Source organism: Manis pentadactyla, chromosome 8 (assembly GCF_030020395.1).
Source record: "Manis pentadactyla isolate mManPen7 chromosome 8, mManPen7.hap1, whole genome shotgun sequence".
In the NCBI taxonomy this organism is placed as follows: Eukaryota; Metazoa; Chordata; class Mammalia; order Pholidota; family Manidae; genus Manis; species Manis pentadactyla.
Window position 1 is genome coordinate 103,053,341 of NC_080026.1, and position 18,025 is coordinate 103,071,365.

At 39.4% G+C, this 18,025-nt stretch overlaps 1 protein-coding gene across 5 annotated transcripts in view; it reads left to right on the top strand.

The window, feature by feature from the left end:
• Positions 1 to 7,177, top strand: part of PCGF5 (polycomb group ring finger 5) — a 129,811-nt gene extending 122,634 nt beyond the window's left edge. For all 5 annotated transcript variants that reach the window (XM_036924830.2, XM_036924900.2, XM_036924478.2 and 2 more), the window contains one exon: positions 1,540 to 7,177. In XM_036924830.2, the coding sequence (XP_036780725.1) occupies positions 1,540 to 1,587 (48 nt within the window). In that variant the 3' untranslated portion in view covers positions 1,588 to 7,177. The remainder of the gene's footprint in view (positions 1 to 1,539) is intronic.
• Positions 7,178 to 18,025: the final 10,848 nt, after the last annotated feature.

The window sequence follows — 18,025 nt, forward strand, 5'->3', positions numbered from 1 at the left end:
TCTTCCTTCATCCTTGTAGAATTGGTGATGGGTTTTCTATATGCTATTAATGGATTCTAGAACAAGTAACTTAATTTTGTAGAAAGTGTGTAGATGAACACAGCTAGGAGTGGAAAGCAAGGCTAGAAAGAGTTTTTAAAACAAAGGGTGAGCTGTGGCGGGGTGGGCAGAATGGAAGTGGTGAATTCGGGGGCGGCCTCCAAATCTGGCTGAGCTTCAGGAAACCTGGAGAGTTCTGTAAAATGCAGATTTGGGTGCCCCACTCCCAGATACTCTAATTCAGAGGGAACAGAGTTTAAAATAAAAACAAGTAAACAAAATTTAAACCAGGAGAGACTGACATCCTGCAAACCCTGAGAGACTGTCAGTGCTTTGACTCTAGCCCTCCGAAGAGCCTCTGGAAAAGCCAGACCTTGGAGTTTCCATTCTTACCCACAGCCCCATGCTGAGGGGCATGGTGTAAGAGACACCAGCAGTCTTCTCAGTAGGTAGTAACATAGCTATGATAAGCAGAAACAGTCCTTTTTGGGATTACAGCATCTCAGTCTGTTCCTTTCCTCTGTATGGATGTTCCGTACAGTTCCCTGTGCAAGACTGTTGCATTCACCACACTGAGATGCAGGCGAAACAGTGCCGTCTCAGCCCTTTCTTATTTTCATAAAAATAGCTCCTCAAATTTTCATTTTAAAAAATGGGAACCTGAAACTTTAAGCCATTAGTTCTCCAGACCCTTTCTGACTTGGTGATGTTTGGATTCTGTGGGATATGGTGCAACTGGGTGAAACCAGAGGGCAGTAGCAAGGTGCCATATGCCTTTTATCCACAGGAAGCTGTTGTCTCTCTAGTATGTGTGATAACCACTGTGACATAGGTGGAGGAACATGAAAGATGATCTGAAGCATTCGATTATGTAATAGTCAAGCCCAAAGATTTAATGGTATCAACTGACTATTGAAAGGAGGCAGTAACCTAAATGTTTCAGGTTAGAATTAGCTACTTGTTTTTCAACTTTTAAAGAACTATTAAAATAGATTTTAAATACTAAAGAGTGTCAAACTCTCTAAAAAAAAAAGTGTGATTTGTGAGAACTGCCCAGTTCGTAGGTTGATACATTCTTTGTTGATTTGTGACCCTGGGCTCTCACAAACAGCAACTCTGGTGGAATCCATTCTGCAGGCTTGTCCTGTTCAGCCCACAAGGTTAACAACTGAATGGCTTTAAGCAGGCGTGTAGCTTTCAGTCCTCAACAGGGCCTGCCTCTCCCTAAGCCTTACATTAGTACTATTCTCATATGCAACAGTATGACATCAGTAGGCCTTTGAACTTGACCTTTGTTGCATATAATGGGAAACTTGACTGATTCTAGAAAAATGGCAATTTAAAAATAGAGTTTTAATGGTAACTACAGTCTTACTTGTCATAATCACTAGTACCAGGAAGTAATGTTAATTAACATCACATTCGTAACATCTTTTGTATATAAACTATATTGTTTTTATATAAACACAGACTTACTCATCATATTTTTTTATTTTATAGTCATACCCCATGGTATTGCAGTATCGGCCAAGAATTGATTTCGGTTAGACCTAGATCCCACCGAGATGAATCCTGCACTATTTGTTTACTCATCAACAGATTGCACAGTGAACCGTGTGTGGACTAGAGGGACACAACCAGATTTTCAGCATGCAAATAAGGCCATTATTTGTCTCTAAATTGTCAGTTGCATTTATGTTGTTTCTATTAAGATCAAATCAAGTGCCATTCTGCTACCAAACCATCGGCATCCAGTGTTTGTGTTGTCTCACAGGGTACCAGTCATGGCTGAAATCAGTTAGGTGTGCAGCCATGATTCAGCCTTCTGAATATTTTGCTTGCCTGTTACAGGATTGTTCTAATGTTTTATTACACTAGTAATATGGGTCAATCTTTGTGGTGTTGCAGTTTTCACATACTCTTTTATTAATTGTTTAGAGTACTGTACAAATTGCTATATCTGAAATTATTTTGTATGGAAAATATATTTAGTAAAGTGGTTTTGAGCCACTGTCCTGTTCTCAGTAAGCTTTTTGTGTGCAAAATAGTTCACTCTAGAGTGTGCAAGTCCTTTGGGGAAGAATTCCAATTATTATTTAACATTAGAGCACATTATGATCATAGGCCTTTTAAGTCATCTGTGTAGTCTACCAGTTGCACAAGGAGGGCATGTTAGCCCTCCAGCTTGAAAACATATGTGACTTCTTGGAGAACTGAAGTTAGACTCATAACCATTCAAAATGTTGGCAGCTGATCACATTTATTTCTAACAGTTAATGTGTACGGTTAATCTTTCATAATGCCTTATGACAAGTGGGTGCTGCTTCATGAAATGTTGCTGTGTAGTTCATTTTATGTGTGCACCATCATATTTGTTGCTCTCATTTAATGAGTATATTATTTCTCTTTTTAATTCGGCCTTAGGTGTGTGTCATTGTGGCATGCAGAAGGTTATAATAATTTTCAATATTAGGATTTTTAGAGCAGATAACATTAGCTACTTATGGATTTCAGAAGTCTCAAAGCAATTTTAGATTGAAAATTGTTAGTTATCTATCACATTTCCATATGCATAAAATAGAATGCAGTGTAGTAAATATGCTAACCAAAATTAATGGTTTAAGGATATTTCATATTAGATCCTGTAAGTAATCGGGGAAGTGGGATGATTGTTTTATACATAAGTTTTTACAGTCAGAACTAAAATAATATCCTTGGTTTTGCAGTTTTAAGTCTTCCATTCATTTTGAAATTAGTTTGCAAGTCAAAGAAGGTCTTGTTACCTTAAGTCATATGAAGAACTTCATTTTAAACCTCTTGAAATGTACAATTGTTTTCAAAAAGCTTCTTTGGAAATTAAGTTTCATTAACTGCTCCAAAACAAGTTAACCTCTGAAATTTAGGGGAAAAATCTTGCAAGTCAGGAAAAATATTTGTTTTAGAAATCTGACATGAGCACAATCTGTGTGTTACACACAATTTTTATACTGAATACATGGTAGATGTGCTACATTTTCCAGTAAAATGTATCACATATTAATGCCTTCGGAATCTCAAAAAGCTTCTTAGAAATACTGTACAACTCTAAACACAAAACACAGCTAAATCTGGATGCATTGCACAATGTAAAAGGCTGAAACTTCATAATCATTTCCATATATCTTTTTCAAGTCAAAAAATGTTTATTAACGTTTTCTGTTTTTGTTCTGATTTTTATGAAAAAGGTTATGGCAATACTTTCTTAATTTCATCATTAGTCTGTGTGTGTGCTTGGAAGGGCCCACAAGCAGAATTTAAAAGGCAGATTTCTGTTAACTCTAAAAATGATTGGAACAGACCATTACACTCAGACAAAAACTGAATTTACTCCCTAGCTATGGAAATTATTTTGCTATACAACAAAATCCAATTCCCTGACATCCCTAAGAAATTTTAAAATTTATTTTAAATTTATCACATCTAGGTTGGTGATTAAAGTAGTGTTCTACATATGGAAGTTGATTTTAATTAACTCAAAATTAATTGAGAGGACATTTTAAAAACTACAAATGAGACCTGGATATTTTTGGGTCCCCAGCCAAAACTTACAGCCTTAAACGAGTTTTATTATACACAATGTCTTTAAATTTGGCCTCTTGCCCTATCATATGTAATTTCACTATTTTCTAAGAAAATATATAGAAAGCAATTGTGGAATTGAGAATAGTCTATATACAATTTTTTATTTAATGTTGATATTTTAACATTTTTATTGAACTGCAATGGAATATGTGCCAAAACATGTGAAAACCTTACATAAAGAATGTCATCAGTCATCATTTAGATAAAGGTACACATTTTATGATGGTCATGAGTAATCTGGTATTACTATTAAGAACCACAGACTTTTTCAACTGACCTCTTTTGGTATATTCAACTGTGATTTTTTAAGTATGGGACAACTTTCATGTCTAGTAGTATACTAAATCCCCAGTTTAATTATCCCCTAAGTCAGACTGTGGAATTTGCAAGAAACCAGACATAAAAAATATATACAGGTAGCTTTTGTGGTTAGTTTTGTAAACTTAGGGTGCTAATAAAACAAACTCTTTATATATACTATAGGAATAATCATCAAGTCTATAGCATTGGAGAATAAAACTAGGTTTTTCTTTGATCTGTTGTTTCTTAAACAACAAACTGAAAGAACTTTATTTTCATAAGATATTCTATAATTTCTTTCTCTGCCTTAGATATCACAGATGTAAAAGGGTCAAGGGGGCCTTGGATATTAAGAAGGCCTGGGGGTTTATAGGGATCAGTCTAACTGAAGCAGCTGCATCAGTTACTAGAAAAACCAGAATACAGCCTTTGCCCTAGATTAGGAACATACTTTCAAGAAGTTAAACAAAAACTAAAAGACTCATTGCTGAAATATTCAGTCTGGGATGCCAGTACCTGGGAGGAATGTCTTCTAACTACTTTTAGAAAAGAGTATTATTTATTCATTGAAAATTTGTCCCATACTAATATGTCACATTTTACAAACATGAGTTTTCTCAGTTATATTACACTCAAATGTAAGCTAAATTTAAATGATTCTTTAAGGCGGGGGAAAGTGTGTCGTATAATATTGTGAACTGTTTAGCTTTATTGAAATACTAAGAGAAAGTGCCTCATTGCTAAAGTGCATTTCTGTTTTAGACTTACTGCATAAATTATCTGTACCTGTCTTATGAATGGTTTTGTAGCTAAATAGGGTCTCCTAAGTTAAGAGCAATCTCCTTTTGAATGATTTACATAAGAAAATAGATAACACCAAAGACATTTTACTATTAATAACCATGTCAGAAAGACAGTTTTAACAGTTTGCAGGTTAGAATTTTTTAGATTGCAATTTACTTTGACATATTTAGGCAATAACCTCGAGTAATTGCTAAAATATCACCAAAGAAAGGCTTTAAACTGAATTTTCAAGGTAAGATCAATCAAATGCAGGTTTTTCTTGCAATAATCAGAGCACACTTCCTTTCAAATATGTTCCTTGTTTTTCCAGCACCATCTGACAGATCTTAGGAAATCCTCAAAGATGAGAAAAAGATTAACAACAAATAGCCTCCCTCTGGATGAAAAGTGGGAGAAATGCATATTTTGAGAAGAAACTGAGATTTTAAATTCTAATTTGAGAAGTTCTTTATTCCATGGAGGTGGTATAAAATTATGTTTAGTTTCTGAGTTCTTAGTAAAAAGAGAAATTTTATTACAGACTTTGGTAAATGTGGACATGCTTACTTGTATAAAAAACAGTACATTCTATTGGACTTACATGAGTAAATGTTTATTCTGTACTTTTTAAAAGCAAAATTTTCAAGGCCTTTTTTTTTCTTAAAAAGTGATTTTCATCTTATTTCTTGGCAATTACTTTATTATTAGAATTTAGCCATGCAACCAAGTTTGATGAAAATGAGTCTCAGATTGGGAGCATATACATCATGTTAAGCAACGCCCCCCCTTCCTCCTTTCTCCTGGGCTGCTCATGCTGCAGGCCACCTTAAAAGTGAAGCTCATATTATGAAGTCTTCCTGATAGGTCAGTAGGTAAACCTCCTTGGATAGGATAAAAATGGATGCACTCTGTTATATACTCTAGCTTATCACAACAAATTTTCCAGCAGGCTGTTTTATACCAGTGAGACGTTGGTTGTAAGAATTGCAAAAATGAATGAGTTTGCCATATAACTTTAATTTTCTGGATTAGAAATACAAAAATGTGAAATGGCTATTAAGATATATATCCCCACAATAAGGAACTTAACATGTCTGCCAGATCTGGTCTATCAAAAATTGAAAAATATTCAATATACTAGAGACTCAGAAACCCTTGAAAAGCACAAAATAACCAATTCTGGATTTACTTGATATACCTAGTACATAATATTTTCATGGAAAAACATCAGATTGAAAGTTTATTAAAGTGTACCTGAAGTACATTGCAGGGTTTTCATAGGTTTTTTTTCTTAAAGCAATGGCATTTTCCCAATAATTTAGAAGTGTTTCTCTTCCTAGTGTAACTTTCACTACTGTAATGCGTTTACTTAGTATCCTATGTTTTTAAATAGAATCAAAGTGGTTGAGCACTTCCTTTTCAGAAAGTTAGGAAATTAAACTTAAAAGTAAATTATTTTAAATGCTCATTAAAATGTGTCTACCTACTCATGCTTTTTCTAGGATTCAAAACAGTCGTTGTTCAGAAATGGTTAATTCTCTTTAGTTAATTATCTTTACATCTAGAATCAAGTGAAACAGATATATGTTAAATACTAGGTCTAGTTTTCTTCCATCCTTCAGAGCATCATGGAATAAGAAACTAATCTAGTATAATTGAAGATTAAATATTTCTGAGCAATGTAGAGAGTAAACATTACTTATCCATAGATTTCACATTAGTCCCACCAGAGAAGTAGTTCTACACATTAGAAATGCAATGGGATCAGCCTAACATTGTTTGGAAGCAGTTTTCTTTTGCTGTATTTTTAGAATGGGGATGGGGGCCCAAGTGTCCTTACGAAGCTGTGGTCCATGACGGGAGCTTTTGGGTTGGGGGGGTGCACCAGCGTTCCACTCGGCCCTGCATCAGGCAGCACAACATGAGCACCAATTTTTCAGAGTAGCCCTCACGTTCCACAAAACCATCATAGACTATACTGTACAGTTATGTTGCTCACTTTCCTTTGAAATATAAACTGTTTTAAGCTTTTTTTGTCAAAAGTGGTAACATCTTAATACAAATAAAAACCTTTTTGTGGTTGTAAGATTTAGCTTATAAATCATTCAAATTGAAGTGAAAGATTACCAGGTCATTGTTAATGACTTAGTCTATTAAGAATATATGTATTTTTGTAAAGGAAAAGCACTTGTAGATATTTAATCAGTACAAGATATATGTCTGTTTTGCAAAAATGCTGCTTAGAGATTCTCTTTAAATATTTTTTATTTTTGTGCTCAAATGTATTTTCTGTTGATCTATGGAATGTTCTGTATAAAGCTGTATGGTTGTACTGTTGGGCTAGATTCTTTTGTTTTCTAAAATCTGGACTTAGCCAAGTATATTTGACCATGTTAAAAATAGTATCTTTGTTATTAAAAATTTGATTGCATAATTGATTGTCTGTCATCCTTAATATTAGTACTTGCAGATTGCAACCTCCATTTAAGTCGTCATTAAGTACTACTGCAAACTTCATTGAAATTTGTTGAATATTTGAGATCATAAACATTTTTTAAAGATTCATGAGCTGTTTAAAGATGGCAGACTGCCTATCAAATAATGCTTGAGGTGTACACAAACACCCTCACTTCTAAGCAATTTCTTATTTTGTTAGGTTAATCAAATCCAAATAATCTTTGAAAGTAACTGAGTATCAGAGAGGCCCAAGTGAATTCAAGGACTGCTTTCTTCAACCAGTTAGGTACCAGCTTGGTTTCATTAATACTTTCCTGTATACTTGTCTCAGGAATTCCAGTTAGGAATCATTGCCACCTTCCTGAGTTTAGCCTACTATCCCTGCCCTATTGTTACTTTGGTGCCTGAGGCTTTGTCTTAACATTAATGATACGAGAGAGGTGGTCAGAACTCAAGTATTTGGTGAGGTCCCAGCCTCTTCTTACAGGGATTTTCTCTCCCCACAAGCTGCCATTCTGTTCAGGACCCCTTTTAAGTGGCTCTTAGCTGATATTCGTGGTGCAAGTCCCTAAGAGTCCTGCAGCATTGATCTACTGACAAAGACGAGTCCCTCTCTTACAAGCCCAGCACTTGCGGTTTCTTACAGGGACTTCATTATGCAGGTGTGGCTTATTAAATCATTGGCCATTGGTGATCAGTTCAACCTCCAGCCCCTCTCTGGAGGTCAGGGTTGGGGGGTCTTAAAAGTTCCAACTCTCCATCACTGGTTGTTTTCCTTAGCAACCAGTACACCCCACCCTAATCCTTGCAAAAAGTGATTTCATTAACGAACTCAAAGGTTGGTGAAAGGGTTTGTTATAAATATCAAGACACCTTTATCATTCTTAACACTTAGCAATTCCAAGGGCTTTAGGAGCTCTGTGGCAGAAACAGGGATGAAGACCAAATATATGTTTCTTATCACAAGTCACCACAGTCATGAACTACAAGTTCCACCCAGACCCACCTGGCTTTCTTGTGTCCCTTCTCTTTGTTTCTCCCCATTACTGAGGCATTGCTCATGCCTCCCCTTCCCTTTACCTAAGTAACTACAAACAACCTTTTATTCAGCTTACTTCATCATCACCTAATGCACTAATCCTTCCCAATTCAACTCAGGAGACCCTTCTTCAGGGAAATTTTCCCCAACCTCTGACTGGGTTAACCTTACTCTAATTCAGGGGCTCTGGTAGATATCAGATACATTATCGTATCACAGTGGCAACTTTATGTTTGAGGGATTGGATCAAGAGCCATTCTAGCCTTTTGAGTTTGATGGTGTCTGTTGTTGGATTCACTGCTGAATCTCAGGGCCCACCACAGTACCTGACACAGAGCAGGCACTCCAGGAGTATTTACTTGAGTGATCAGATGAAATAAATTTGATGTCATATATGTAAGAATTTAATACATGTTTGATGGCTTGAATTTGACAATGCTTATTTGACTTCCATAAAATATAGTTTGAGTGAGGGCAAATAGCACCAAATAAAGAACCATCTGATACTAGTTTCATGGTACTCAGATCAGATAACTTGGTCTCACTGTGGAATTTATGGGGAATTCATGAGAGGCTGATAAAGAGATTGGACAATTACATTCTGTGGTCAGTTATACTCCCATCTTGTTCTGTTTGCATTCCTCACTCAGACCTGCTCTTCCTGATACTTTGATTTTATCACTCTTCATCCATCCTTCCCTTTTGCTCTCCTCTGACACTTCCAAATGACTACCATCAGAAAATCAATCTGATATGTATGCCTTTTGATCCAGACTCTTGACTGAAGGATTCTAGCTTATAGAAATGCTATTATCCTTGCAAATGATATAACAGAATACTCCCTTCAGCCTTTTGTGATGAGAAAATGGAAGCAATGTAAATGTCCACCAATAGAGTAATGAATTACTAAATCCATACTATGACATTGTAAAGAGCATGTTCTGATGAAATTTGCATATAATATTTTGATAAGGAAGAAAAAGTTGAAGCACAATATGTACATTATCCCTCCCCCACAATAAATATGTGTATATCTTTGTATAAACATAGTAAAAATCTGGAAGGAAACAAATTGTAATAGTGCTTCTCTGTGAAGAAGGAGTTGGTAGGGGCTTGGGAAAGGGACCTCATTTCTTCCTTTATACTCCTCTGCGTTATCTAAACTTGTAACAAAACATGTTCTATTTCTAATTCTAAAGCTCCAACAATATACATATTTACGTGTTTATTATCTGTCTCTCCTCACTGGGAAGTAAACTACACATGGTCAGGGACCTTGCCCATCTTCTCTCACTGCCGTATCCCTCATCCCCACCCAGTATCGAGCAATGCCTGACACACAGTAGTGTTCAGTGTGTGTTTTATATGAATGAATTTTTTTTAAGAAAATTGTATTTTAACAAACTCTGTCTTCCACATCTCTTCCCACTGCATGTCCTTTTCTGTGAAATTGTGTTCTGAGGAATCTGAAATTCTCTGCATCCATGTCATAAGCCCTGAATCAGGGTTGGCCTCCTCTGCACATCATTGGTTCTCACAGCACATGAGTTGAAAAGCCACAAGGTTCCCTCCCTCCCCTTGAATGAGTGTGGAAATGCCTGACAGGCTCAGAGTGATAAAGCTTCAAGTAACAAAGGGTGGTGCCAAGAGAAACATTGATATTGGAATAAAGGTGATCCACTCAAAAAATAAGAGCTAAGAAAAGAACACATGGAATAACAAGGAAAAATATGCTGTCACATAACATGTTCAGTAATTGAAAAGTCACAACTGTTTAACCACCAAATAGTTTAAGCCAGTTAGAAGAATTGAACAAAACCACAAAAGTATAATTGATTTTATAGCTCAGAAAAACATCTGTCAAATATGCACTGAACTGTGCTCTGTCGTTACTGTTTCTTCATAACTTTCCTTTCACTTTACTGCAGAACCCACGTACAGCAGTGTAAGAAAGATGCATGATCTCAAGGATACATGGGCTTTCTCACCTTTTCGTCATGGGTTTCTCCTAAATTTGGGGAACCATGGCACAGAGAAATTGGTCAGGTCAAAGGACACCAAAACGTAAAGGTTTCCACCTTTGGGGCAAGAAGGGAAAGAGGGAGCATGCTTGTCCATATCTCCTGGACCGAATGGTTCTAAGTTTGGGGGTCCTTGTTTCTTGCTATCAAGAAGACAAGAGATAAGTATTGGTGAGTAGGTAGAGATCCCTAATGGAACCCTTATGTACTGTTGGTGAGAATGTAAGTTGGTGCCATCACTATGGAAAACAATATGGAGGTTCCTCAAAAAATTAAATATAGAACATATGGTCCAGCAATTCCACTTCTGAGCATTTATCCAAAGAAAATGAAAATGCTAACTCAAAAACTACATTCACTCCCATGTTCACTGCAGTGTTATTTATAATAGCCAAGATACAAAAACAACTAGTTTCCATCAACAGATGAATGTATAAAGAAAAATATATATATACAATGGAATATCATTCAGCCATAAAAAAGGAAATATTGCTATTTTGTGATCATATGGATAGACCTTGAGAGCATTTTGCTAAGTGAAACAAGTCAGAAAAACAAGTACCATATGATCTCTCTTATATGTAGAATCTAAAAAACAAAACCGAACTCATATATACAGAGAACAGATTGGCGGTTGCCAGCTGCAGGGAGTGGGTGAAATGGATGAAGGTGGTCAAAAGTTACAAAATTCCAGTTATAAAATTAAAAGATCCTGTAGACCAGAAGATAACTGGTTAGCCAGAGACGGGTAAGATTCCTCAAGGGAGGAACAACCTAAGACAGGCACAGTCGCAGGGGGGCCATCAGGTGAGAAATTGGGGATCAACAGAGGTGAGGCTTAGAACCTCACCCCCCATTTTGAGAGAAATCTTCTGTATCCGTGGATGTTTTGTTGCCCTTGTCTAGCTTGGATTAATACGTAGTCTACAGGCACAGACCTGATCATCTATATTTGCCCTCTTACAGCACTAAACTATGTTTTCTACCTTTATCTTGCATCTACCCACCACTTCAGCATTTTATTAAAAATAATAATAATAATAATAAGGGAGAAATGTGGGATTCACATATAAATCAAGTATAAAAATCAAACAAATAATCATATCTGACTTGATTGTTTATAGTTCATGATGCGTGATCAAAACCGAAAGTTTCTGTGATATGACTGCCCTTGCACTGTTCACCATGTAAGAACTTATTCACTATGTAAGAACTTGTTCACCATGTAAAAACTTGTTCGTTACGCTTCAGAAGGTTGGAGACTGTTGAGAATTAGGCTTGGGGTTGATTAATGATTGTGCATTGACTCCCCTATACAGAATTTTATTGTTGTTAACAACCATATGATCAATAAATATGAGATACCCTCTCAAAAAAAAAAAAGATCCTGTAGATACAATGTGCAGTGTGGTGACTGTAGTTAATACTATATATTCGAAGGTTGCTAACAGAGTAAATCTTAAAAATTCTCATCTAAAGAAGAATGTGTAACAATGTGTGGTGATGGGTGTAAATTAGGCTTATGATGGTTGATCATTTCACAATACACACAAATATCAAATTGCCATGTCATATACCTGAAACTAACGTGTTATTTGTCAATTCTATCTCAATTTAAAAAGGTAGCCATTACCTTTTTTAGCTCTTAAGAGATGTATAAGCTATTTATAGCAAAAAAAATACACAAAACATACATAAATGAAAATTTGGGATTGCTTTTTATGTTGTATAAGGAATTTTACTCTGAGTGATTCAAAAACAGGCCAGCATTAAACCTAGCTCAGTGTACTATATCCACCTTCCTAAATGTGTGTGAGAGCATGGGTGGCCCAAAAATGCATATAATTTATCGAGTTGCTGCTTTTCTCTGTTCTCCCCTCTCTTGGAGCTCTTCCACCTCTCCTGATTGCATGGAGGAGAAAGGTTCCCAGAGGGAGAAAGCAGTGGACTTACCTAAGTCCTTGGAGTAGAGTGAACAACAGCCGTGGTTTTCCTGGAACTGTCCCAGTTTTAACATTTACAGTCCATGGCCAAGGAGATCCTCCCTCCCTCAGCACTGGTATGGAGGTTCCCTCCGCCTAGGAGCCAGCACGCGGCTCAGGCTCTGCGGGACGATCTCTTGTCTGGACTCAATTTTACTTGAGAGCAGGTGCCGTTTCTTTCCCTTAGTAGAGTTCTTCCACTAACACACCTGTGAGTCTGGTCAGATGTGATCAGAGATCAGTTTAGGACACACACAGAATGAAATGGACTGAAAAGAGGGAGATGCAAGTATTTTTGCCCTGTGATAACTAGTGAAGAGTTGAGATGATGTAAAGGGAGAGAGAGAGAGAGAGAGAGAGAGATCTGACCTGGGCAGTAGTGGGAAGAAGACCACGTTGGTTTTCAAGACAAATCACAATTCCCCACACTGGCCTCCTGGGGGAGCCAGCAGCCCATGATACTTATGTTGCCTTTGTGGGGCAAGTCAGGAGGCAGCAGATGGGCCTTGAGGGTGAAGACCTGATGCAACCACCACTGTTAGGAGTGGGGCATGCAAGAATGAGGTGTTTACTGGTCAGAGAAGCGCCCAAATTTCTTCTCGTTAACACAAGCTGAGATAAGCACTTATAAGATAGAAGCAGCCCTCTTCACTTTGGAAAGAATGAGAAGTGTCATTATAGCTCTTGGGGATCTGCACCCTAGGAGAAAGAACTCTGCATGGTAGCAGGTGATGGTGAGGCCAGGCCTCCCACACAGTGTCCCTGCCACAGGACACCAGGGCCTCTGGGTCACCAGCTTAAGTGAATAGGGAGCTGATTGCTGATTGCCACTCCATGCTGATTGATGTATATTTATTCCATTTCTGAGAAAAAAACTGTTACTAAAAAGGAGAGATTTATGTGAGCACAGAGAACCTTAGGGGAGAGATTCCAAACCGCTAGGGGGTCAGCCTTCTTTCTATGCAAGCATGTGCCACAGAAACCAGGGGGGGTTCCAGCACCCTCTGGTGTCTAGGAACACCTCTGAGAAAGGATGGACACAGCCTCCTTTCCTCAAACCCACTGGTGGGAACTGTTAAAAATAAGACAGCAGGCCCAAAATAGTGTTGCTTATGTTAAATCCCATGTCACCGAACCAAGACAACTCAGTTGCAGCTTCAGCTCTCCTAGAAATGGGAATCTTAAACCCGTCCATCAGGAATCACCTGATCAGCACTAGTTACTGGGAAATCTGCCTGATAAATCCGTCAGCACCTAAAGGAAAGTAACCTTGCAATAACCAACAGGTCTCACCAGTATGACTTACTTGTTTCTGCTCCCTTCTGCCTATAAAACTCTTTCATTTGTCCAGCTCCTCCGAGTGTCTAACTGCTAGATTGGATCTTGCCCAATTTGAATTGAATTTTGCTCAAATAAACTCTTAAAAATTTTAATATGCCTCAGTTTATCTTTTAATGGAAAAAGCATAGAATCTGGCCCAGCATTAGGTCTGGTAGGGCCCCTTGTGCGACCTCTTGGCAAGCCACATGAAAGCTGGTCCTCGGTTTCCTCGTCTGTGAAACGGTGGAGCTGGGCTGCGTGGTGACCAAAGTCCCTCCAGGCTGGCTGGCTGGAGCTTCGTGAGTGTGATGTCATTCCCCAGAGAGGCAGTACTGATTCTCAAACTTTTTGCTCTCAGAACCCCGTCACAACCCTTAGAAGTACTGAGAACTCCAAGGAGTTTTGTTTATGTGGGTTATATCAATCTTTACCATATTAGAAATTAAAACTGAGAAAATCTTTTAAAAACACAAGAATATACAAGTACACATACACAGCAAATATCACCTATCATACATACTCTGGAATATTCTTCTGTGAGAATGAGAGTAAAATGTAGTGACACCTTAGTCTTGTAATAAGATAGTTCTGATCTTATAGGCATCTCCCACCGCCCCCACCCCACCCCCTTAAGGGTCTCTAAGGCACCAAGTGCCCCTAGATCACACCACTGGGGCCCCTGCTGATGCAGTGAAAGCCACTGGAGCCAGAACCTGCTTTTGAATCTTGGTTTGGCTGTTTGCTGAACTTGTGAGCTTGAGAATGTTACTTAACCACTTTGTCCTTCAATTTTCTGTAAAACTGCAATAATGAGTATTTAATTCCCAGGTTTTTAGAAAAATTAAGTAATGCCTGAGAAGTACCTCAGCAAACTTAAGTGCTCCAAAAATGTAGGCTGTTGTTAATCAGTTAGAAATAAATTTCTATCAAAGAAATATATTTGGAAACTTAACAGAAAAAGAGAAAAAAAAAACTTACCAACCAACCAACAAAATTGCTACGTTTCCAGACAGCACCTAGAAAACCGAGCTTGAGCAGGGAATTTCAGGGGGCTTCAGGCTAGTCCTTTGGGTCTCTGTGCTCAAGCGGTGTCTGCAGAGCTCAGCCTCACTGACGCTCCACGGGACCTGCTGCTGAACGGGATCCTCCCAATTAGACTGAAGTAGCTGCAGGGGCCGCTTGCTCCACAGCTGCACGTGCCCCGCATGTATCTGGCGACTGCCTGATTGAACAATTTCCTTGCTTCCAACACCGGAGTCCCCCCACCCCACTAGAGCTGTGTGTGGGCTCCGTTTGCTGCTTGGCGGTCAGCACCTCTGGTGGCTGACCAGCTGACACGTAGGAATGGCCCTCTATACTCCACAGGTCTGTGGTGCTCCTGAAGCCCCTGTCTCTGCCCCTAAAGTTCTTCCTCCTTCTAGGTTGATGGAACGCAGTGGTTATGAACCCTGGACATACACTGAATCATCTGGAGGGCTGAACTACAACCTGGGACCCACTTCCCAGAGATTCTGATTTAACTGTCTCTGCTGGGGGTCCCAGGGGCTTCTAAGGTGGTGCCAGGCTTGGCCAGCACTGATCTAACAGCCCCGTGGTTCTCAGAGTGTGGTCCCAGACCAGCACCACCAGCTCCGCAAGGACACCCGTTAGAGATGCAGTTCTCAGGCTCACCCAGACCTACTGAGGTGGGGCCCAGGAAGCCATGTTTCACCAAACCCTTCAGGTGACTTAATGTACCTCAGGTGTGAGGCCCAGTGCTCTTGACTGCCACACCTCCGTGACTTCCACTTCCACCATTACCATCTCCTCCAAAACTAGATGCGTCCACTGAAAGGAAGTTTCAGGTTCCCACCTTCACAGGGTACAGACACCTGAGTAGCCTGAGGTGCCAGGGCTGGGGTGACTCAATGTCTTGCCAATGGATCTCAGCCTCAGACAAGTTCACTATGGATTCAATGAGACAAAAAGAAATGACAGTGGAATATTCTTGGGGTGAAATGGTTTATACCCAACTTTATTCCCATGGTGGCAGGCCAATCACTAGAATCCCATCCACTCAGAGCAAGTCTGCACGCAGCAAGCCAGTCTCTGCCTCTGGGCCCCTCTGCCTGCACAGCTGTCCCAATCTCTGCTCTCCAGCTGTGCCACCGTGTCACCCAGAGCACTGGGCGGAGCTTTTTATATAGAGTCAATAGCAATGTACTGCCCACATGTGTGTAGCGAGCTAGCTGCCCAGGCCCAGGTGAGAATCCTGGCCACAGGAACCTTCACTTTATCCACACTCAGGCATCATTTGCATGCAAAGTTCTTCTGCAAAGGTTCTGGGGTGAGAGAATGAACCCAAGGTCATCAAATGACAGGCACCCACACACATGCAATTCAACAGACATTTATTGCACAAATGTTTATTGAGGCATCAGGCCACTATGGAGGGAATTAAAAAGATAGGCACATCTCAGTCCCTGCTGAGTTCATAGGCTACTAGGCTCAAGGCATATCCACAAAAGAAGGCAGAATAACCCAGCCTTCAGAGCACCAGAGAGTTAGATGGACCTGAAAACTGCATGACAACTAACACTGACTGAGCACTTTCCTTGTGCAGGCCGAGGGCAGCGAGCTGAATGTGTAAATGCTCACAACCACCTCATTTAATCCTCACAACAACCTGTGACGTAAGTTCTAATGTTCTTCCCATTTTACAGGTGAGGAAACAGGTTTACAAAGAGTGAACACATCATTAGGGGACATGGTTAGCAAATAAGGAGCCAGGACTTAAATCCAGATCTGTCTGACCCCCATTCCTCATATTCAGGTCCCTCCAGGTACCACATTTAATATGCCAAGGGTGTAATAGAGATTTTGTAAACATTTCCTAGCCAGTTCTGAACAAAGAAACTTTCTTCAAAGTTAGAGTTCGCATAAATGGGTTGAGATGATGATACAATTCAGTTTCTAGTTAGACTAAGAGTCAACCGGAGAAAAACTGGGTCTCAAATTGTCACACCCTTTTCACGTGCACAGCGCTTGGACGCTTCCAAAGTGCTAGCTTGAAGAATCCCCAGGGCATTTTGCAGCCATTCTCCATGCGGCATAGGAATCGTGCATCGTGCTTGCTCTATGCCCACCTTGGACAGGTGGGAGTGGCTCTGATCCTCAGGAATCATGAAGAACAAGGGCCTCCCTGGCACAACAGCCAAAAAGAAAATCATGACCACATCTAGCCCCCCTGCCTTCCCAACCAAGGTGCTGAAAAGAATGGAAAATATGGCAAATGTGAAACATTGTTTGAATGCTTGATAACTAATAACTAATCCTAGAGTCTTAGTTATTCTTAATAGAAATGCCATTTTACTATGAAAACAATAGGCTAATAGTTATAGTGAAGATCTATAGACTTGTCTGGCCAACACCCACCATAATGGGTTTTTCCTAGAAACTGCCAGCCCCCATGTTTCTCATGTGAGCTGCCATATATATATATATATATACATAAAATTATGGGTCTTTTTACATGACCCACCAGTCTGACCACAGTTAATCTGTCCAAGAGTTGATACCCAATCCAGGGTAGGATATGAATTCTCTTGCTTGGAAATTTTTGGACTTGACACTGGGACTCCCTCTGGCAACCGAAGCAGGAAGGTACACTGCATAGAATTTGGTGGACGTTTCTGGTCATGTAGAGGAATCCAGGCTGCAAGGGAAGAGAAAGAAACTGACGACACAGCAACAGAGATGAGGGAGAGGCCCTCCTGCTCTTTGAGAACCTGGCTGGTTATTCCTGAGACACGCTCTTTCCCAGGCATGGTTTTTCAATGTTTCCTTAGACTTTGTGACTCAACCAATTCCTCTTTGAAATGAGGCTAATCAGAATTCTGGTTCTGTCGCTTATAACCACAGCCCTGATCAAAACAGGTGTTTGAACAGCTTTAGGGTGATTAAAATGAATACAAAAGAAAAATCAAGCCATAGCTCTAATTCTCATCTTCCTTTGCCTTATGCCTTTCTTAAACATATGAATTTCAGTAGATATCCTCTATGGGTCAGTTTTGTAGTTTTTTAAGCAAACATTCTATTGATTTATAACACACACATATACACATAAACCCCCAAACCTGGTGCAAACATGCTTTTCACAACACATACACACCTGTGTAACCAACACCCACATCAAGAATCAGAACATTTCCAGCAACCAAGGAGGCTCCCATGTGGCCCCCTGCCAGCATTTTGTCCCCACCTCCAGTTAGTCACTCTCCTGACCTGACGTCATGGCTTAGTTTGGCCTGTTCTTGTACCTGAAGGCATCACACAGCATGTTTTCTTTTGTGTCTGGCTTCTTCCTCCTTTGTGAGACACATCCATGTTTTTGCATGTGGGTGTGGCTCATTCTCTTTTCTGAGTAGCAGCCCCAGATTTGTATTTTAAATCTTATTTTTACTTACACAAAGCAGGCTGAAAAT